This window comes from Pollachius pollachius, assembly GCF_949987615.1.
Source record: "Pollachius pollachius genome assembly, chromosome: 20".
Taxonomy (NCBI): Eukaryota; Metazoa; Chordata; class Actinopteri; order Gadiformes; family Gadidae; genus Pollachius; species Pollachius pollachius.
Genome location: NC_136953.1, coordinates 14,357,840 through 14,381,864, shown reverse-complemented (window position 1 = coordinate 14,381,864; position 24,025 = coordinate 14,357,840). Strand labels below are relative to the sequence as shown.

The window sequence follows — 24,025 nt, the reverse complement described above, 5'->3', positions numbered from 1 at the left end:
CTTGGTCTGTTCCATCTCTCCGTGCGCGCACAAACTCTCTCAGACAGACACACAGGCAAACACAAAGGCAAATGCACACACACACACACACACACACACACACACACACACACACACACACACACACACACACACACACACACACACACACACACACAAACACCAAGTAAAGACAAACCCACAGTCCCAAAAACAGACAGAAACACACACACACACACACAGACAAACACTCAGACAGAAAGCCCTAAAAAAACTTCAATGTTAGTCTGAGGCTCTCCCTAAAGCAAACAAAAAACTAAATAAAATCGTAATGATACGGGTGAACAATTGACTTGGCAATTAGACTAATTGGCATTAATACACGTCCATTTGTGTCTGCGGCGACGGAACGCCGACCGGTGGAACATGCCCTCCGATTATCGCCCTGCCAGTCGCTTTGATGGGACACCATAAACAGCGGCCTGCATCAGCCGCTACTCACCAGATTAAACCACTCATTCATGATGAAGCTTTTACTGTATGGTAAATAACACACACACACACACACACACCTACACACACACACACACACACACACACACACACACACACACACTTCAAACACACACACTTCAAACAGAGTATGTGTGTGTGTTTGTGTGTATACAAAATGTAGATGCACAGTCCCCTTTTTTGCATTCATTCAAATTCATGCAAGCCAGCGTTTTTTTATTCGTATACTCGACAACGAGAAGTGACAAGGACTTGCACTTTTTAAACGGGACTTCTTCTTTGTTTGTTTGTGTTGACGTGCCCCAGCGAGAAACGAGCTCCCCTGAAAGAAGGGTTTCCATTGAAGCTGTCCCTTTCGTGTTGCCTCCCTCTTCCTGCTTGCTTCCGAGGAGGGCTTTTTAAATATTTGATCCTGTTTAAGGCGAAGGAACTGCCTAAGAATTTAAATTTGCAAAGCAGGCCCGTAGAGCCCTTCCAGCAAGCTATCTGTGCTAAAGTGATCTTCGGTTGACTTAAAGCTTTGACTGAATTTTTTATTATAAATAATGATACTAAAAGGCACAAATGCATATAATACTCATTATAATAATATCCTAACAAAACAAAAGCAAATTACAATAAAATGGTGCAATTCCAGATCTTTCTTGGTCTATTTTGTTAGGGTTTTTTCGGAGCCGCTTCTTCTCATACCCTTCTCTTTGTAGAAACCTTTCAGAAATAATTAGATATTGAACCACAGGAATCACATAAAAGAGGCCAAAAAAGAAGAAAAGAGAAATTACACCCAAACCGATGAATTTTCGATGTGTCCTTGGACCTCAAATGACGACTAATCAATATTACTATCTGACTCCATCTTAAATGCACTCTGAAATGTATGGATTAACAATAGGAACCATCTGTCAGACTGAGTCTTTGTTGCCTAACTCTCATATCGTTTCTGCGATAAATTGACGGTTCAGCTGATTTTTTCATGGCCATTTATTGAAGAAGCATTTGTTGTTATATTGGATGGCCTATCTGTCTGTCTAGCTACCCCTGGCTAGCTGTGCACTCTCTGCCCCTCACTCATTGCACATGAACGGTGTATTCCACAAGGCTAGGCAGTGCTATTGCTAAAGCTAGCGAGCAAGTCGCGTGCTTTTGGGGAGTGGCCTGGAAGGCGGTCTGAAGGGAGGGGTGGGATTTGATTAGTTGGATACTTTCCACATCTAGCTTACTCTGTCTGGTTGCGCCAAATTGCCTACCCTTTAATCAAAGGGAAATATTGACTGCTGTACTCTTTAACGCAGCAAAGAATCATTCCATTTTTCTCACGTCAAATCGATCCACATCTCCATCAATAAGATGTGCGACAGTGTGTTAGACACAGTTTTCCATTTGTTCATTATTTTCTTCCTGTGCGATCAAACAAGGTGAACGTTGTTGCAGTACCTTTATTTTGTCAACCTCTGCCTTTAACGCCAGACTACAAGTAGCGGCGTCGGACAACATGACATGCCGATGCTGGCGTCTCATTGGCCCAGTGGCATTAAAAGACGACTCGTCGTGCCACTCGCCTTACCAAGAACCACGGATGAAAAAGAAATAATCGACACGTCACAGACTGGATTGCGAAAGGCGGGCAGCAATTATCGGAGGCTTGCTGATTCTCCCACGCTGTATGACTGGAGCGCTGCTCGCCACCTTGCGGTTTGGCCTTGATCTCTGCGACATCCAGCTGGCCGCGTGTATGGGCTCGGCGTTGGGGGTCCCCGTTAGATCTCAAATACACGTGTATGAGGGAACACAGCGCCATACTATGCAATGAACACTGTTGTAACGCACGCACACACACATACATACCCTTTTAAGCAGAAGAACTATGATAGGTGCATGGAAGGTGTGCAGTTCCAAACGTGTGCGTGTGCATGTTTGTGTGTGTGTGAGTGTGTGCATGTTTGTGTGTGTGTGAGTGTGTGCCAGAACTCAAACAAGATATTTGCAGGGATGGGATCCAATTAAATGTATTTCCTTCCTCCATTTTACTCCCCTTTTGCTTGTTTTGACAACCGCTATACCGCCATAGCCATATGCCGTCATTATATACAGCTGTGCAAGATTGCCACTTCAAACAGTGGCTCCTGGTTCCCTGCGTTGACAGCAATGCTCTGATCCCAGACAGATGCATGCTGGGATGGAGTGACATCAATGACCTGAACGTGCTGTACGTGTACGTCTTGTAAAGCCCCCACAAAGCTAAAGTGGGAGGCCCAGAAGTGTAGAAGTGTAATGCAGCAAATATGATGTAGCTTGCGTTGGGTCTTGTCATTGGAGAAGAGTGGGTGTTTTTGAGGGGAACTCTGACTTTGTGAGCAACACTTGCAGTTGGTGCACAATACTTATGTGGCAAAATGTCGTCGTCTGCAGACACTTCGATGTAAAGGGGATTTTTTTTTCCAGAGATAAGCAAATCAGTGAGATAAACATTGCATTTGAATTCTTAATGTTGAAATCGAAATACAGTTTTTAGGTCTTTACCCTCTTCTTGTATCCTCTCTTCCATGGTTCCCCAGAGTAGAGTCATGTTTATTGCACTCTCGCTCTCTGAATTAGATGCAGCATGAACATTTAGGAGCATAATATCCCATTTTGTTCATGCTAAATGATGTTTTGCAAAGGCAAACGCTTACGCTAACGAATGCTGTACATGAGCCGTGGCCTAGGAGCTATATTCTTTGGTACAGCTTGTTCATTTGTCAGACTTTACGTCTGTTGTTCAGTCTGGACAAATTCCTCCAGTATTAACAACAAACTGTTCCGTCTCAAGGGTGCGCCACAAATATACAACTTTCTCACACACACAAACATGCACACAGGCACACACAAGGAAGATAACAAAACACTAAGGCTTTGGTACTCTTATTTTGTGTGATTTTTAACTATCTTTACTTTACTCAAGTTGTTTTCACTTTTGACATTTCGTTGGTCAAAACAACTATCTATACATTGTCCTCACCGCCTTCACAAGTTGTTCAATAATCGGCACTTCCAAATTCATGGCAAGGCTAAACCCAAAGGGATAGGAAAAAAAAATAGACCTTAGAATAAGTTTTACGCTTGAAACTTTCAGGTTTGAAACTTAACACATTTTTGTGCATCTTCATCTAAACTATACACATTGCTTTAGACTAATCCGATTCTGATAAATCAATCCCTAATTGACAGTCGCAAGACAGCAGCAGCATGTTTAAACTGCAAATTCATGACCACAGCTAAGGAGATGGGGTGTTGACAGCGAAGAAGGCAGTTGGATTTGACCCAGCCGTGGGAAATGAAGATAGTCTGGTTTGACCCCACTTTATGTGTGACTCAGGACTGGAACCCACTGGACACACACTGTTTGAATTAAAAGTAAAACCTTAAATAATTTATTTAATTATTTTTCAACTTTTGGTTTTGTACTTCAGGTCAGTCACTTAAGACCAGGGTACTTGTGTAACCAGGGTGAAACAACATGTTTTAGTTATGTTGAAATGTCACCAAATTCTGATTAGTAAGAAGTAAATATGTGTTTAAGCTATGTTCAAGGTCCCTTTTGTAACCTGTTCCAACCCCTATGTCAATGTGTTTTCAATACCTGTACTGTCGCTTTAAGAAAAGTTCGTGTTTTAGTGACGTATATGCAGCGCCAAGCTCAGAATGCGGTTGGCTGTCTGAGTGGAGGTATGTTGATGTATTTGTCGTCACATTTTAAGCATATAAATCGTTTTGTAGATAATGTGAATGTTATATATGAACATGCTACAGCACCGTTATAACAGCTAACGCTTTGCAAATGTAACTTTTGAGAGTTTATTGTATATATGTGCGTCAGAGTATCCGTTTGTTTGTTTGCTAGGCGGGAATGTAGTCCTGGCTATGACGGTTTACATGCGGTTTACATGCGGTGACATGATTTTCTTTGGCTCATCCAGATTCCAATAAATGATAAACCCTCCATTGTTGTCCAGCCGTCCTTCCACCCTTCCAACGCATTCGCCAGAACACAACGCAGTTCAACACCCGTTACACTTGGACAATCGAGCAAAGAGTTTGAAATGGTACCAGCTTTTCAAAGATTGTTGTTAGGGTTGATATTTTACACTTTTACTTGGGCAGGAGTTTTCATGCTGAATTGAAGGACGAGGGGGTGTCTGTAATAAAAGGAAACACAAAGAAAAAGATAACAGAGGCCTTGTTTGCTTATTCCTTTTAAATTTGTCCATCTGACAATAGTTACATTTCTTTCCTTGATCAGTTTATTTTATTGGTCTTTGTGATGGTAAGCCAATAGTTATTCTGTGTTCTTCGGGTTTTCGTTTCTCTCGCTGTTGAGTTACCTGTTTCAGCCGTGCTTTAGCCTTTGCACCTCCTTGTGCAATCCAAAATAAATAATGACAACCAAATATATTCCTCCCTTGGAAAAAAAATAAGACTGGCGCTGTTTTTGATTCAGGCTGGAAATTCACTTTCCCTTGCAGGCCCTCATCTGAAACTGTATAAATATATATTTCATGCCAAGACATGATTATGTATTATTTTTTACATTTTTCATACATAGACACTTCAGGGTTTGAATACCCATAGTAAATTCAAAGTAGAGTTTTGCATTCACCATTTCCCATATTATTTGTAGAAATGTATTACTCCAAAAAAGTAAAACCATCACTTTTTAATAAATGCAGTCAACACGTGCAGTTTTACATTAATAGTCTTCTGCACCGCTGATACAACTTCTTTACTTGAAATAACAAGTATTCTCATTAGAAACATCCGTTTCAATAAATGCCAAACCCAACATATAGTTTTACGGTTGTAGTTTTCAGTACCAGCGTGTCACTTAAAATAACAATCTCTACATTCTCAATATTTGTACCATATTTGAAACAAAAGATGCATATGTCGCTGAACGACCATTAAGCATTTGCCCTGCTTTCACCCGGCAGAACTCCAATAATGAGATATCAACAAACGCTGGGAGAGAGCGCAAAGTGGGCAGCAGTAGAGGACATTTGACTAATTACATTTCCTCATGGTAACGAGTGCCCAGAACCCCATTAGCCTCTCGGCGAGTCAAAACAAACTTTTTCTCGACCGCGAAGCTGCGCGTGTCGTCGCCGGCCAAGTCCTCGGAAACGGACCCGGGCCAGTCCAATCTACAACCGATACAGAGCGCTGACTCTGGCCACATCGATATGCCGGCGTTTCGTAGGGCTGGAGCTAGCGTGGAGCTGCCATCGGTGTTCTCGCCGTCTTCTTCCCCGGCCAAAAGAGCAGCTGTCGCTTCTGCTCTGCTTGCCCTGCTGGAACGCGTTATCCACTTGATCAAGCCCTGGCTCCGCCACGCACGGGAGTGTGTGAGTGTGTGGGTGTATGTGTGTGGGACAGTTTATGTGTGTGTGTGTGTGTGTGTGTGTATAGAGCTCCACTTGTATGTCTTCGTATGTGTGTGTGTGTATGGGACCGTGTGTGTGTGTGTGTGTCCGTCGGGGCATGTGTGTCCGTGCATGTTTGTGTCAATCACATTCATGTCTTGCATGTGTCTGTGGCAATGCATGGGGTGTGTTCCTTCCTGTGTATGTGTATGCACGAGTGTCCCTTTGCATGTGTCCATGCATGATGTGTGTGTGTGTGTGTGTGTGTGTGTGTGTGTGTGTGTGTGTGTGTGTGTGTATGTCTGTTCATGTTTGTGTGTTTGCGTCTTTATTCGTATCCGTGTGGGTGTCTCTGTTCATTCGTTCTCCAAAAAATGATCAGATTGGCGTTCAATATCTAAACAATAGAATCGTCGTAGCTCAGGATTAACTAGACAGCCAAACAAATCTGTAAACATATGTTTTCCACCCAGCGTCTCCTGTCGAGGCGCCCGTACACCGTGTACCTTCTACGCTGGGCCAGACTGTCCTGTGGGCAGTGCAGGGGGACGTCATCCAACACATCCACAAGATCAAATGACCACCACGCCGCCATGTCTGTCTGCACTGCTCGCGGGTGTGGGGGTACGCTACGCTGGCTGCAGTCGTCAACAACAGCGAGTCGACAACGCCGCGCTAAGGCCAGCGGCGGTCGACAGCGAAAAAAAAGCGTCAGGCTTCCACTTTAAAACAACTCACTCATTTATTTCCCTGAGCTTTCTCTCTCTGAGTTTCGTTTCTCCCTCCCTCCCTCCCTCCTTCCCAACCTCGCCACCACAGATAAACTCCTACAGAGAAAAATATAGCAAAAAGCCAGCTGTGCCCCCCCCCATATACAGCAATCTCATTTAAACTCCCCTCACTGCCCCAAGTGAGGACCGGTTTGTGGGCGCTGTATCTACTCTGGATGACAGCTCACAAGCGCGGGGGGTGTGTAAGAGAGAGAGAGAGAAGGGGGAGAAAATAGGGTTGGAGAGAGAGAGAGAGAGAGAGAGAGAGAGAGAGAGAGAGAGAGAGAGAGAGGGGGATGGGTATCTCTGCAATGTCTAGCTCCCTCCATATGACTCCACTAGTGAGATGTGCTCTTGCCTGCACGATGCCAGTTACGTCTTGGTGTGTGTGTGTGGGTGTCTGTGTGTGTGTGTGTGTGTGTGTGTGTGTGTGTGTGAATCGCCTCCTCACATAATTGCATTACCAAGATGTAAACAAGTAACCAAGATGTACATTTCAATGGCGTCCTATAAAGGAGCCAGGTGGGGTTTGCCCGGGGGTAGACCTGGGCGAGAAAAAAGGGGGTTTGTCAATCTAAGAATAATTCCAATTATCCATGTATATACAAACACTCGTCGCATTATGAGTCTACACAATGCGACGACTACAACGGTGTAGCTGTCAGGCCAATTGGGAAAAGTGCCAGCCAACTATCACATGTTTTCCTCCTCCTGGGGTTGGAAAAATACACGCATCTAGCGCAGCGCAGTGTGTGGCACATTCAAACTCCTAATACACACTCAGCTTTCCAAACATTTTCGTTTTCCTGCATTAATAGTCCATTTCTGCAGTTTGATTGTAAGTGATTAAAATCACACAGTGATTCTCTTCTGCTGCTTTTCCATTAGTTGTCTCTCTGGATTCTACTTGATGGGGAGAAAAACCCAAAACAAGATTATTGTACCCTTGTTATTCCGCTTCCCTCTGTTAGAGAGGGAAAAACATCTGCATCTGTGAATTCATTACTACTACACAGTCGGGGTGGTAAGGTGTGGTTTCAACACTTGTTTTATATGTGGCCCTCAAGTTTCACCCATTGTGCATTTGATTTCTCCTCCTGTCAATATTGTCTTGAATTTCATATCCAAGTAACACACATTATCTACTGCAATTGATGAAAAACCAATTTGATCCTTTGTGGTTTCGGCCTTTCGAGCTTGGACTAGGAGAATGGTAAATGTTCAACATGTGGTTTATTCCAACAGAGACACAAGGTAACCAAGCTTGCGTTCTTGGGGTGGTTTGTGAAGCATCTTTCAAACACAGGTAAGAATTCAGATTATATTGGCAATGGGCGGAATGGTAAAACAGGTTTTAATTTTCTTGGCTTGCCTTGGGTGGCAAAGAGGTCATGTTTGTAGTGTTTAACTTATCTACAAACTCATAAAAACATATATTGTGTTAGTCATAAAAAATAAAACAAGACATTCATAACTGGTGTTAGCTTGAAACATATAATCAAAATGAAGAATTCACTCAATTAATTTACATGACAATGTACCAAAAGACGTGTTTCAGATTGTCTGCATTTGCGCGCATGCATGCACGAGACTTGAGAACATACGCCGGAACTAGTCAGAAACACGTCAAGTTTGGGAGAAGGTGTCACACCAAGTTTGTACCGGGTGCCAAATTTGTACCGGGTACGTAATCCATACGTAATCCATTCCAAACCTGCCTGGCAAGAGATGATCGCGGACGATCGCGTCTATTGACGTAGGAAGGTTCAAGAACATTCGCGAAGTCGTTCATTGAGCGCGACAAGACAGATAGCCCTAACTTTACAAATTACATTTATTAGCGTTCCTAACTTTATATTTATATTGCATTTAATTGTTTAATCGAATTTAGCTAGTAACCTCTGTGTTTAATGTGAATTAAACCGAGTGTTTAACGTTCTCATAGTCTAGCTAGCTAGCTTGTGTTCATTTATTATAGATAGATAGATAGATAGATAGATAGATAGATTTTAGGTGTATGGGTTTTGTTGTTGATTGAAAATGGTGTCATTTAATTCTATTTTGTTGTATCTGTCGTCTCAGATGTATGAAGCAGGTTGCTCTCACGGAGAAACGGCAGATCCGGAGGGATGCAAAGAAATTCACTCTTAAAGGTATTCTGTAATTAAATAAATAATATTTTATGCAGTCCATCTTAATTCATCTTCCATTTTAACAAATTAGTAGGCCCTGCAAAGGAAACTGAATTGAGTTATAAGCAATCTCTTTAGGGAATTGCATGTACTACCTTGGGGAGAATGGCGATTCAATGAGGAGGGTGATCCTCACTAAGAAAGAGAAGGTTGAGGTGCTGACAGAAGTCCATGCTGGCCACTTTGGAATCAAGAGGATGCTGGACAAGATCAACCAACGCTTCTACCGGAAGGCAATTACCAAAGATATTCATGAATGGGCAAGTGACCAATTTGTTGAAGTTGTGTTTGATCCAGATGAGCTCTAATATTTCCTGTGATACGCTGAGGCACATGAGATTTAAAGAATAATTTATAGTGATTGCCTTATATAAGTAATTGTTCATTCAAACTACTGTGACACGCAGAGAAAATCACCTCTACTCTAGAGCATATTATTAAATCTGTTGTGTTTAATTTCCTTGTGTTGTAAAGGTGAAAACCTGTATGTCATGCCAGAGGTTTGAGCGAGTGAAAACGGAGGCCCCAGAGTTGAAGCCCATCAAACCAAAGTCACCATGGCATATGATTGGTGGGATATCTTGTTTTTGGGTTCTGTGAAATGGCTACAACCTCTTGAAGTCATAGTTTAATTTGTATTATTTTCTTAATGTACTGTATTGCCCTTTCTATCTCTCTAACGTCACGGCCTGTGGGCATGTGTTTATGTCTGTCCCTACCCTAGGTGTTGACCTAATTGGACCATTCAAAGCCTCAAAGAATGGGAACCGCTTCTGCCTGACAGCAACTGACTTCTTCACCAAGTGGGTGGAGGCCAGGCCCATCAAGGACAAGACTGCAACTGCTACATCACAGGTGTGTAAATCATAGCAACATTTGCAGCGTAGCCACATTCTGTGAATGCAGAATGTTGTTACAACCGACAGAAAGGTTTGGTTGGGGGGGGGGGGGGGGGGGGGGCGGTGGAGAATGATTTCAGCTTCTTTTGATGTTCCACAGGCTATGATGGACATTTTCTACACCCATGGTGCTCCTGAGGTCATCTTGACAGACCAGGGTCGTGAATTCTGGAACAAGGTGAAGTATTTACACATATAGATGTGTCATTTAACAGCGATTGATTAAATTTGGTGTGACAGCACCCCTCTTTGAAAGGAGTAGCGTCATTTATCACGTGGGAAATTCCACATGGGAACTCCAACCAACCGTTTATTTGAGACCATATGCACAGAAATGCAGACGGAGGGAGCGCCCACGAATTTTTAAAGTCATGTGACATGTCGCATAGGGAAGTTAACACCAGCATTTCTGACGTTTTGATCCCAGAATGCATAATGTTATGCGAATCAACATCGCATGGTTGATCTGATACTCGCCTAATATAAGCCTACTGCCATTAATTAGTGGTTATTGCATCGCAGAGATGACTGCTTGCATTCCGGATCCCAGGGTCGCGCGTTGCCATGTTACCGCTAAACCCCCCCTGACAGCCAGTGCGGTACCCATGCTAATTAGCCCATACAAAAGGGAACCATTGGGGCTCGGGAGCTAGCGGCGCAGAGCCATTTGTGTGGCGGGGCTGGCGTTAGGTCTCCCGGCTTGTCGTACGCTATGGCAACGGCGTGGCCGACGAAAACAAACAGGTGGACTACAAATCCGCCACTAGCTGTGTCCGAAATCGTTCCCTATTCACTTACTCACTATTCCCTATATAGTGTTTATGATATAGGGAACGAACAAACGAGAATTATACGCTAAACACTACGCTAAACATTTCTAAACAATGCGGTCGTGTTTTGTAAACGACATTTACAAAACACGACCGCATTGCATTGTGGTATACGGGAGTAACATGTAGAGAACATCGTATGTTCACTCAAATTTGGGGTATTTTATGTCCACTATATAGAATGAATGAAATTAACCACTGAGAATTCGAGCACCGCTTCAAAATGGCGAGCACCCTATATAGTGCATTATTTCCGTGATATGGAACGATTTCGAACACAGCTACAGTCTCTAAGGCTCGTTATATACGTTAATTAAGTAACCCGTCTCCCAAGAATGGAATGTTTCCGGAAAAAACACCACTTGAATGTCTGTAATGATTTTTTCTGTGTAACTGCCGTCCAGATTGGGTATTCATGTATTTCATTCAAAACATGTTTTTTATGCGCCGCTTTTATTTTGAAGTCCCACTTAAAACGACAGAGGGGAGCAATATCCAGCAAACTGAGAGGAGCGAGGAGAGGGTCTGTTGTTGTTGTCATTGTTGCCATGGTTGTTGTTGTCATTTTTTTAAGTGTTGTAGTAGTTGTTGTCTTTCTAATCGTTGTTGTTGTCATTGTTGTCACCATTGTTATTGTTGATCTCTAGGTAGTTGTTGTCATTTCTTTTGTTGTTGTCGTTGTAGTTGTGGTGACTTTTGTTGTCGTTGTGGTTTCTGTTTGTGTTGGTTTTTTTGCCTCCTATAATGACCTCCTCCCACTACACCTGTGGTATTATTCTTTATCACCGGGCCCAGTAAACCCTCAGCCCCCCTTGTTACCATATTATATGATTGCCATAAAAATGTACAGTCGAGGCGTTAAACCACAGCGCCACTCCCCCCTGTGACCCGCTCACCGGTGGATCAACGCACACACGCAACTCTTCAAGCAGGATTCAAACCAGTGCCATAAAGTACAGTGAAACCCAGGCCCTCCATTAGTATCCCTGGCCGATGCCTCATGTGTGGAAATAGATTGTTCTCTACATTAATGTGCTCGCAGGTAGTTTGTGTCCCGGTAATATCAGCAGTTTTTATTATTTTTAAAGCATCGTGGGGCTGTAAACTAGGACGTTACAGCAAGCCTGATGAGAAGGATTCACAGGAAGCGAAAGAGGAAATCGCTTCTCTTGAAAGGAGTTCTGGTCAGTCAACAAACTTTTTGAACTTTCCTCTACTGTAAAAACTGAACTTCCACCTACTATAAAGAGTGAACTTTCTCCTACTATAATTGGACCTCCCCATGCAGAACTTGTCCATCAGCGATAGTTCAGAGGTTTCTTTATAATATATATAGTATGGTCCACACAGTGTCTCCATATTGCGACTCCGATGGTAATCTCTGTCTTCTTATGTGAAATATTCACATTAACTATAAAAATACTAAACATTTCCTTCAATACTGACCAAACTCGTTTTTTCTGTATAAGAAGAAAACATAATCACACCAAAGACATACACACTCTGTTTCTCTAATATGTCGAACCATGCGCACACACTTGATATAAATTATATATGAGCAGGATGGGTGAAATGTCGACCCGAAACTATAAGCCTACCACTTCATCCGCTGTGTGTGTGTGTGGGGGTGTTTTTATATGAATATGTCAATGTATATGTATATATGTGTGTGCGTGTGTGTGTCCTGACCTCTTAGCCAGAGCCGTGACATGTAACACACTCCTCTGTTACTTAACCTGTTTTTTGTTTCCCTCTGTCTGTGTCTTGGCCAGGCCACCACCGGGGCCGCTGTTGCCATGACAGTGGCTCCTCGGTGCGCTTTGCATACTTTATGGTTACCGGTTACCGAGGGGGGGAGGAGATTATGTCAGAGCAATAGCAATAGCATGTAAGTAGAGGGAGGGAGGGGGGGGGGGGTGTGAGCACAGGTGAGCACCTGGGGGAAAGGTAACGAGGAGACTGGAACCAGAGACACACAGGACTTCCCAGATACACGAGCAGAGTGGCTGGAAGGAGATGGTGCCACTGGCTCCAGCGAGGCTATAGTGGAGAGGACAACATCCAGCCTTTGGAAGACTTGAGGGTAAGGTTGTTGTTTGGTTGTTGTTGTTGTTCTCCGCTGTCTTCCCCAGGTTCTAACGCAACAGGACGTGTGTCTCGAAGCCGGGATCCGTGCTGCTGCTGCCTCTCTCTTCCTTCTGCTTTTGTTGTTGCTGTGCTTAGTACCGTCTGTCCGTCTGTTTCATCAGCGCTCTCTCTGTCTCTCTCTGTCCCCCCCTCGCTCTCTTGCTCTCTCCCCGTCTCTCTCTATGTCCCCCACCCCCGTCTCTCTCTCTCTATGTCCCCCTGTCCCCTCCCCTCACTCTCTGTCCCCCATCCTCTCTCCCCCCCCCTCTCTCTCTCTCTCTGTTCCTCCCTCTTTCTCTCTCTCCATCTCTCTCTCTGCCCCCCACCCCGTCTCTCTCTCTATGTCCCCCTGTCCCCTTCTCTCTCTCTCTCTCTCTCTCTCTCTCTCTCTCTCTCTCTCTCTCTCTCTCTCTCTCTCTCTCTCTCTCTCTCTCTCTCTCTCTCTCTCTCTCTCTCTCTCTCCCCCCCCTTGGCTCAGACCCGGGTAACCACACTACTTGCCTGGCTCTGTTATTCCTTCGCCCCGGTCTTGTCACCAGTGGATCAAAACGCCCAGCGCTTATCTTGTTTCTTTGTGTCTAATACAGCGTTCACCGGGAGCCGCCGCCGCCGCCGCCGCCCTGCTGCCTTCTGTCACGCGAGCGCGTCTGGGAGATAACTTTGTGTTTCCTTATTACAAGGGGTACACAAAAGGATGCGCGTTGGAAGTCGCTTTAATTGCGAAGCGGAGCTAAAGTCCCCGTGGATGTCACATCAAGGGAAGCGCCTTTTTTTCCCCTTGAAACCCGCATGGCAACAAAGGCGGCCATTTAAAACGCTTATCAGGGTTATCCTTAAAGAGAGGCTTGACATGTACAGCGTTGGATACAAACCTTGAATAATTGCGTTTATGTTCTTCGGTAGGAAAATGTTAGCTCGCACTGGCTCACAGGGGTGACTGTGTGAAAAGAGTGAACCAGATGCTGAACTTTGCCCCCTTGCCTATGACGTGTAGTTGTGTAAGCACTGCAGTCACTTCCCTATGCTAATCATTGACCGCTAGCCCCCGATTGTAGCTAATCGCTTAGTCTGCCATTCATTCACAGTTGGTGGCTGTCGTTGTGGGAGCACGCGGCTCCCTTCTTGTGCCTTATTTATCTGTTCAACCTTACGTCGCTTGTTGCATCTGAATGAATGACACGCGCTAATGAGTTTTTAAACACCTGCGTCGCAGACACTAATGCATTTAGGCGTCGATCAGCGCTAAGCATGTTTCTCATGAATCGTAATCGGATGCTAAATGGAGATTGACAGCGCTTTTTTTTTTTTTATGTAGGTCTGCATGTAGTCAGACAGTGAAGCGTGAAGCATGACTTGGGGAATGACTGAGATCTCTGAGAAATGTTTGTTTGTCAGACTGCAAGATTTCCTTAAAAAAGTAAGTGTAAAGTAAGTGTCTGCCGGCCAGTTGCACTCTGTACACAGAAAAGTTGTTCAACTGTAGCCTATATTCTGTTCTTTACGGCGACCTCTTGGTTGTAAACACACCTTAAATGATCCGCTGATGGATTTATAAGGAGAGAAACAGTCATGGATCTACCCGGACACTACATCTAAAGCACATCCTACCGGCAGATGTCAGCGATTCAGTGTTTTATGATACAAATCATATTCTCCATCACGTAAACATGTACGAGCATCTTTCTCAAGGACGCCCACAGGTAGGCTGTGCGTATTGGGGATAAAACTCAGTTGATCTGGCTGGAGGTCAAACACCTTCAAATCGTCAATCACCCCAACCACTTCACATCATGCCTCGAGTGTGTGTGTGTGTGTGTGTGTGTGTGTGTGTGAGTGACTGCGTTTGTTTAGAGATAGAGGTTGTTTTCCTCGGCCTATCACGGACCAGGTCTGTGTGTTCCTGGCCGGTCGATCGGTGGATACCACAGTGCGACAGACACGGAGAAAACCCTTTTTGATTGAGGGAAGGATCCGAGGGCCCATTAGGCGGCACGGGGGCCCTGGTGTAGCAGATGTCTGAGCAGGGCCCCCCTACCCTGTTCCCGGATCTCACACAGCATGTCACCTACCTGTTTACTCCTCCTCTTTATCGGCCCCCAAGGGCCGGGGAAAAATGCCTGGTCATGCAGAACATCCCTTAACACCAGGCAGCTATCATCCTCCTCGCTCCCTCTTTCTTTCTTTCTTTTTTTTTTGTTGCTCTTTTTCTTTATGTCTCTTTCTTTTTTCTTTTTTTGTTACTTTTTTCCCTTTCTTCTCTGTCTCTGTCTCTCTCTCGCTCTCTCTCTCTCTCTGTCTCTCTCTCTCTCTCTCTCTCTATGTTTCTGTACATGACTCTCTCTCTCTCCCTCTGTTTCTGTCTATGCCTCTCTCTCCCTCTCTCTCTCTCCCCCTTCCCCTCAGGCTCCCCTATTGGAGCTAATGGGATTGTGAAGAGGTTGCGTGGGATGAGTAGTTTGGCTCTCCTGAACCGAATCGAAGTAGTCCCGAGGAAAAGGAGAAGAAGGGAGGGGAAAACCCTGATAGAAGAAGTAGTCATAGAGTGAAATGGTTCTCCGCTGTCGCTGCCTGGTCCTCACTGAACCAAGGGTCGAAACGATAGAGAGAGAGAGAGAGAGAGAGAGAGAGCGCTTATGACCAAGTTTTTTCCTATGTTGCAAATCACCTTCCATGCTCTTGTCACTCGTCACCTTACCTTTTGATGCACTCATAATAAAGCAAAACAGTCCTTGAGCGAGGGTTGTCCATAATACACGTGCATACACACACACACACGCACACTTCTGCTCGCCTTTTCAATCACACACTCGCATGCACTTCCCCGCTTTCCCTTCTTCGTTGTTTGTTTGCCACTCGCTGTGCGTTGGGAATGCCTCTCCCAGCCTTGATGCGCTTCACACACGATTCAGGGGACAGAGGTCTCCGTGAGCTGTCGGCCTACCTACCTTTTCAGCTACAGTGCGCTTTTAAAAGCCCTGAGTGCGGCATGGGGTGCAGGGGTGGTGCTGGGTATTGGGGGGGGGCTGAATGGAAGTTACAAGAGGCCCCCTACTCTGCTTTACAAGCACACTTTTTTGTGCGTTGCTGCTGTACAGCAGGGTGAAAACGTACCTTCTGCTCATGTAAAGTACCCACGAACCCAGCATGTTTTGTAACGCAGCGACAGCAGTGCGAACCTATGGGCCAACAACCATGATCTTGCGTCTGCGTTGTTGTTGGTCGTTGTACCTCTGTTCAACCGTTGAGCTCTCCTTAGCACGTGCTCTTAACTGGATCATTGAATGGCTCCCAGTACTAAAGCACGGATGACTCAATTCTCTAGCCCCATTAGAGTCCTTATTCGACCATTACGAGTGGTGGAGGGAAAGCCCATCTTTCCCCTGACAGTAAATAAAGCAAGCATGAAGCAACAGTGGTAAATAATGTAAACACACTGAGTCTGTGTGTGGGGGGGCCTGGGGGGGGTAGGGAGGCAGGGGGAACTGCACAGGAAGAGGAAATGGAGCGTTAAAACAGGAGCATTTGTCGCAGGCTACACCCACCTCAGGCTAACAGGCCATTCGCTCTCCCACCAGCCCGTGGTGGCCACTGCGGGGATTGGGACTATGGATGATCAATCTCCAAGTTGAATTGTATGAACGTAGTAGGGGTTCGAACAAAAACACATTTGCCAACTTTACTTAGAAAAATTGAATGTCAGGCCATTTCTGCGATTCGTAGTCAACCAGGACTACAGGTTTTTGGATGTGCCCCCAAGGTGATACATGAGCCTGTGTTATGCTGATGAAGGAAAAGCACCGCTTATTGTATCCTTAACAACTTGTGACAAACAAGTAGACTAATAAAATGAGGAAAAAAACAAAACTGTTAGCGAATGGTCTCCGTAATCAAATAAGGATTGGGATAAAGGTCACAATTCACAAGTTTGAAATGCCACGGTGGATCAATTTATAAATTGTTAAAAAATGTGCTTGGGTTTCACCACAATGTTTCCTTACGACACCGATATCTTCTCTTACCTATTTCTTATTCACAGTGTGGTTGTGGTAAAATGAACCAGTTTCCAGTTATATTTTTAAAGATTTAAGAAAAGTATGATTCATGTTATTTATATATATTGTGTCCGTTTACTATCCACCTCGGTGTGTGCTTGTGCTTTACGATTGTTTGAATCGTCACATTCAATTTACACGGCACGTGCAGTGTAAAATAACACTGCACGTGCAATCTCATACATCTTTAACTGATATCCGACCACAACAACACAAACAGAAGGACTTTGCTGTCCTCCATTTTGGACAGTCCATTCTCCGGCCTCGTCTGTGAGCGTTGACAACATCGGTTCACTCAGCGTGCGATGCGCTGTCCAGTCTTTGTGTCGGCCCCGCGGCGGCTGAGGTCAAATGATTAGCGGCCGCTGCCTTGCCCCCATGATGCATCTCTCTTTCTTCTCTGTATAAAAAAAAAACAACCCAAACTAAAACTCCTGCCTCTTTTATATTCCCTCCAGGGTTTATTAAGTGGGCTGCCAGTTGCCATAGCAACGCGTTTGCCGGGGATAAAGACGGAATGGCTCTCCTGATGACACAGTTCACTCTGCTCCTCTGGAAGAACTTCACTCTCCGCAGGAGGCAAAAGGTAACGCTTCCAGCTGCGTTTTTTCAAATGGGAAAAAAATAAAAAAAGAGCGGGAATGTGTGTGTGTTGGTGTGTGGGTAGGAGGGGGGATGATGATGTGGTCAAGGACGACTGAGTGACTGACACCGGGGGGGGGGGCGGGGGGGGGGGGTTGGAGGAGAATAAAAGATAATAGGGAGGGCTTTACCAGGAAGATTGGTCTATTTGAGGGGGAGCCTGTCTTCAACCTCCCTCTCCGCCACAGTGAGAACAGGCTTAACGTAATGGTCGCCAATTGGAAACGTCACCTTTCATTTTTGGGGGAGCCATCTCCCGGGGCCTCGGTGTCACACAGCACACGCCTGTGTTGGGGTTTCCGTTTGCTCATACAAAGCTGGATAAATTGAAGCACATAGGGTGTCGGGGGGGGGGGGGGTAAATGGTTTTATTTGAAGGACAAATGTCCTCTTGGGCTTCTCTTAATAACTGCCACAAGCACCCAGGTATTAGGGCCGTCAATCGCTGCTTTATATGTCCGGGACGTCACGTTTGGCTCCCTGTTATTCTTGGTTTGAGCCTCCTTGAAGGTTCAACGCGTGCTCGTTCTACTCTAAATGATACAATTAAAAGGCAATCTGGACTGCGGCGGCGGCGACTGGAGTCGTAGAGTTTGGCCCCCAGAAGCAGGACTTACCGTTTGGCTACCATGACAACCTTGAACTTGTGAATATTCCGCTCACATGCGTCGCAGGCGTCCATTATATCCCCACACCCCCCTCCACACTGTCATTACCCTCTCACCTCACTCATTACGAACCCTTTCCACTCCCGTAGATAAGAGATTGTGATGTCATCGTCGCTCACCTGTTCCTTTGTGAGATGAAATGGCCCAGGTCTTTTCGGTTCAGCGGCCTGTGTGTGTGTTCTCACAATCCATCCTCCACGCTTTTACTTTAAAACCCGTGTTTGCTGTCGGTTTTTCACATGGCCGATCTATAGCATATGCTTCCTTTTGATGCGTGTTTTTCCGCGAGCCCTCGCAGTAACAGGCGGGCAAAACCGTCCTCCCACTCGTTTGCGGCGAGAGACTAGGTGACTAACGGCGTAGAAGAAAAAGAAGAAATGTGTCACCCGTCGAACCACAGGCCTCTGTCTGAAGTCGGCGCTCGCTAGTTTGTTTACGGACGACTCAAGGCTTACTCAAAAACGACTAGTACCCGGCCAGCTAACTTAACTTCCCGGCGTGCGACACAAGTTTCAGTTGAAAAGCGTTCTCGCCGTGCAGTCGTTGTTTATTCTTTATTTACATTAAAGGCGTTGTGTGAGGGCTGTAGTGCTGGTGGTGAATGGACGAGGCGCCGGCTGCGTCTTGGAGTTTGAAGTCTGGCGCCGCGGAGTAGAGGAGTCAGTGGGAGAGACTGCAAGGACAAACAGGGCTCGGACTCGCGTCCACACGACTGTGGAGGTTAATGACCAATTATATGAATGCCTCAGCAAGCATTTTTTTAGGGTTTAATAACAGGCATGAAATTTCACTGGTTTATGGACCAGTATTTCACATCGTTTCGTGGGAAGGGACAGAGTGTCGAGTCGCAGAGACACGGGTGTCCAATGGTGAGTGACTAAGCAGCCACCGAGAAAGTAGTCATGATCGTTTCATAAAAATTAAGGAGATGCGTTTGAACAATTTTTACCTATTTTAATCCGTAATGTTCATTTTTATTTGGCAAGGATCTTCTCCAGCGTTTGTTTATTGTCAGTGTTGGGATGTCAGAAGTAGGCGGTGTGTCATCTCCAACCTCAAAGTGCGTTTGAACTACAAATGCTGAAAAATATGGATGTCAAAGCTAAACTTTCTGCTGTGTTTGAAAAGCTAATAACATCAGGAACATGAGAAATATTAATTAAACAAAACCTTGCCGTCAACCCAAACCAAAAGAGATCAATCAAAAGCAATCCGCACACCGGCCGAAACCCACTGCAAAAAGGCAACGCTAACGCTATATTAGCATGCTAACGCTATATAAGCACGCTAATCCCCGTTATTCGGCCCAGCGCGCCGCCGGTGGCTCTAAACCCGGAGCCGCAGGCCCCTTGAGTTTGAGTGGACACGATGGTTGACATTAATACGAGCTCTGTGAGCAGAAGGGGTCAGCCAGAAGGTGGTGCTGGTGGTGGTGGGGCTGGTGGCGGTGGTGGTGGTTGTGGTGGTGGTGGTGGAGAGGACGTGGATCTCTTCCCAGTGGGAGGGAGGGAGGAGTAAAAGCTGAGACGGGGGGAGATGGGGAAGTGTGTAGCGCTGGAAAGTCGAGACGCAAATGCATCGCTTCTTCATGCCGAGGGCCACGGCTCGCGGTGCCCCCGGGTCCTGGCTTACTCTCTCGTCCATTCCGGTTTATTTATTTATCTATGGGAGACGGCTTCCTTCATCATATCCCGCCCCCCGCCACCCTAAAACCACTTTACAGCTCCTTGGAAGTACCGCCATGAATGGAAACGTACATCTCCCTGGCCTCTCCTTCTCCTTTCAGAGTAGAGGAGGTGGAAGAGAAAAGAGCTGAAACAAATCACTCACCTACATGTTATTTAGATTAAATAAAACCTTGGTTAGTTGGGTTAGAAGGCAAAGGTGTGAAGGTGAGAAGGTATAGAAGGGGGCAGAGGAAACAGTTGATACGAATGAAAACATTTCCCTCACCTACATCTAATTTAGATTAAATAAAGCCCAGGCGAGTACAGGTGGAAGGCGAGGGCGTGAATGAGTGTTAAAGTGGCCAGTCTGACCCCAGGTGTGGGTCCCCTCTGCTCAGTGATGCTGAATGGGCACAACAGGGGGGGAGGTCAGCTGGACTGCCAGAAAATGCTCAGTGAGAAATTTTAGATTGTATGCAAAAACACAGCCACAGCCAAGAACAAGCATGAGCACATGCAGGCACGCACACACACACACACGGATGCACGGATGCACGCATGCATGCACACACAGACGCAGGCAGGCACGCGCGCACGCACACACAAACAAACCGACACACGCGCACACGCAGACACACACACACACACGCACACAGACACAGTAAACCGCCCTAAAATAAATTAATTTTACTAAACAAATGTTAATAAATAAATAACAGATACTCGTCATATGTAATTTGTGGGGTTCAGGTGCGGCTGTTGGTGGAGATCGTGTGGCCTCTGTTCCTCTTCATCATCTTGGTGGGTGTGCGTACCACGAACAAGCCGGTGTTCAAGAGCCAATGTAAGTATCGCCAATACTTGAGGAAGACTGCGGTGCATCCACTGAGTGTAGAGAGTATGTGATAATGACTAGAATAGTGCTGATTCCAGCGGTAGACCAACAAATCAGACTTCAGATTATCATCTATAGCTTGAATGTTTTTTAGACCAACAAATCAGACTTCAGATTATCATCTATAGCTTGAATGTTTTTTCGACCAACTGTGTTGCTGGGGGCAGGACTCCGCAGACGAGCGTTTCATGGAATGGGTTTCTACTCTAAATAACCTGACCGATTAAACCACAACCACAATCTCGGATCCAGAGGTGTCTGTGGTGGGAATTTTGACCAGGCCAATAGTTTCTGTCTAAATGGTTTAGGATTTAGGAGTCATCCCAACATCCTTAGACAAAGTGTCAGTAAATATTTAAAGTCTAACCTGTGTAGAATTACGTTTGTTAAAATACTCTTAATCTAGCACTCGTAAATAAGTATATCTCCAGAAGAATATATCTCTTACTAAACAGGAAGCACTGTTACCCCCGCCCCTCGCTAACGGTTTTCGGTTTCCGGCCCTATCGTTGTAAACTCTCCTCCCCCATGAAATCCTGCTGTAGCATCGTCCAACTTCTGTTTTGGAGAGTCAGCGGTGACGTTTGAACCCTCTGTTTCCCTGCTCTCCCAGGTCACTACCCCAACAAGGCCATGCCCTCGGCAGGGGTGCTGCCCTGGCTTCAAGGAATCATCTGCAACCTGGACAACCCCTGCCTCGAATACCCCACGCCCGGAGAGGCCCCGGGCCAGGTCAACAACTTCAACAACTCTGTGTACGTCAACAATAACAATATTGCATGTGGGACGAAGTCAGTTGGAGTTTTTTCAAAATCGAAGTCTGGTGTTTTTAAAAACAAAATGGCCGCAAAAGTCAGGATGTATTTCTAATAGGGTCGGCTTTGAGGGGCACTTTGTTGATGGCATGTTGCATCCTTGTTTCTTTTGTAACACAGAGTTGCAGGTTTCTTGATCGAGTTCCAGGACATGCTGGTCAACAGGTCGTTCCTCAGCAACGTGGGAATGCTGGTGAACGACCTCGACCAATGGGACGCAGTCTCCTCCAACATTAACGGTATGCAAATTAGATTACGTGTGAAAATAAAGTGATGGACTTCCAACGGAATAAATTGCAGATCCAGTAAAAAAAAAACTAAAAAAATAATTAATATTACAATGATTTATCCGAACTTTTTGACAACCACACAATCTGCTGAAGTGCAGTGAGCGGAAATTAGCAAATAGCTGAAATGCAAATTTGGAGGGTGAATCATTAATTGTCCCGGGTGAAAAAAACAGAAAAGGCCGGATTTCACAACAGCCGTTGCTGCGTGTCTCGGACAATCACTCTCTCGGGCGATGTGTGTGTCTTTGCCGAGGGCTCTTCATCAACAGAAGTAGGCCCCCTCATAGCGCCCATGACAAGGTGGAGAAGAGAGTTTGCTATTCCTCCCTGTCCCCTTCTGGAGAAAAACACCCCCCCCCAGCGAAAAAGAGTAACAATGGGCCGTGATTATTTACGACGCAGTTCACCGTGGCGACTGACGGATCGTTTGTCCTGATGAAGTTGCTACTTTGCATTAGCCTCATTTAGTCTGATGATATTCAAATTTCAGCACTGCGCCTAATTTGCAAATAGGCTTCGGGTTCCAGAAACAGGTATGCAAAGGCACTTGTGTCGAGAGGGGGCTGGGAGGACGGAGGAGGTGTTGGGGGGGGGGAGGGATGTTTGTGGGAGAGGGGGATTGACTGTCAGCAGCTTGTAATATACTAGATTAAACCCTTCAAGGATCTGCGTCTGGACGGAATTAATGCAAGGCGACGTGGTCGTCTGCGTGCGGGAGAGTCCATAAAAATAATAAATATGCAGACGTGCCAAAGACGCAGCGCCACTCCGCCAGTACCAGTGGAGTCTCTGGAGGTGGTCGCGTCGCCCTTCGCTCCCTTCCTGTTTGATTAGTTGGTGGGGGGGGATCCTCCTCTTTTCGCAATCACTGAGGCCTCCGCCGTGGCCGCGGTTTGGCTGAGCAGGGTGTGTAATCACCATCACCTATCACAACACCGGCGTTGTCAAACCCCGTACCGCCGGGGCGGAGCAAAAAGGACGGATTTTCCGTCTCCGTTGAAGCTCTCGGTGACCCGGGTGGGGCGCGCGCCTCCGTCAGCGCCAGCGCCCCAACACCCCCACCCCATCAACACGATCTCGTGCTCATGATGGACTGGCACGCGCGCGTGCGTGAATGTTTGGCAACGCTAATGTAATTACACAAGCCTTTCATTTTCTTAACTATGCATGTTGCAGTCTGAGCAAGAGTGCAACACAAGTCAGATGGATTTGTGATTGGTGATTGTGTGAGGGGTTGCCCTCTACATGCACTCGCCCCCCCCCCCCCCCCCCCCCCCCCCCCTCCCCCCCCCAAACACACCTTACCGCCACGTAGAAAAAAGGAAGCCCTCCCATTCCTTCTATGAGCTTGTTTCGTTTTTTTATTTAGAGGAGGGAGGATGAAAGCGTTGAATATATGATTGCTTCTGATGCGCTCTCACTCTCTCTTATGAAGTCATTGTGATCTGTGGGCAGAGGATCAGAAAGAAATGTCTGATTAACAGTGTGATGCATGTTTAGCGATATGTAGCCCTCCTGCTGCTATCCATTAATGCTCTGGCGCCATCGTGGGAGAGCTTTGCTCGGGGAAAGGCTTTAATTGCGTGGTTCATCCGCAGAGTGTTATTTCGGTCCTCCTAATGCATCATGGGTAATTATGAGAGTATTTCTTCTGTGTTCCCTTTCACCAAAAAAGAATACAGAAATCTGTGCAATATAACAGAAAAAGTTTGGTGTCTACTTCAACTTTAAAGGGAAATGTTCAAAATGTCCACGATGTCCACCAACATTGCCTTTTTTTTTAAAAAGTATGTGAAAACTTCTGTGCATCAAAAATGAAAAAGTTTTGAGTTGACTAAAACTTTAGGGGAAATGTTTTTTAAAATAGTCAAGGGTAATACACATCGCTGCTAAAAGATTCATCGGCTGTTTTCCCCACCCTAAGTTTCCTCCACCAAACCACCCGCTTTGTGTCAATTTCAATTTGGCCAGAGTAAAGATACACCCCTTATACTCATCTTCTCTGTCTCGTCTCTTTGCATTGTTAAGGTCAGTCGGTGCCTCTGAGGAGTCTCCCTGAACGATGACGAGACCTTCTCGGTTTATCTGAGAGACGAACTCTCTGTGCCACCGCCAGTGGTCAAGAGTCTGATGAGGGCCAACGTCACCATCAACCCGGTATGTTCACCTTTCACACCACACTTTGACATTCTTGAAGGTACAAAATACATATAACAAGTACAGAGATACACTTTCTCTGTTTGTTTAGTTTGCAAAGAGAAAGATAGATTAACTAGAATAATTTCGTCCT

The 24,025-nt window shown here is 45.7% G+C and overlaps 1 protein-coding gene across 1 annotated transcript in view; it reads left to right on the top strand.

Annotated features, from left to right (window-relative positions):
• Nucleotides 1-12,533: 12,533 nt before the first annotated feature.
• LOC307090858 (phospholipid-transporting ATPase ABCA1) overlaps nucleotides 12,534-24,025 on the top strand; it is a gene marked incomplete at its 3' end in the record, with an annotated part of 158,579 nt that continues 147,087 nt past the window's right edge. Inside the window, 7 exon segments of the mRNA XM_079757653.1 lie at nucleotides 12,534-12,662; nucleotides 17,217-17,344; nucleotides 20,486-20,579; nucleotides 21,244-21,385; nucleotides 21,566-21,684; nucleotides 23,764-23,789; nucleotides 23,791-23,892. Coding sequence (XP_079613779.1) covers nucleotides 17,276-17,344; nucleotides 20,486-20,579; nucleotides 21,244-21,385; nucleotides 21,566-21,684; nucleotides 23,764-23,789; nucleotides 23,791-23,892 — 552 coding nt within the window. The 5' untranslated portion in view covers nucleotides 12,534-12,662; nucleotides 17,217-17,275.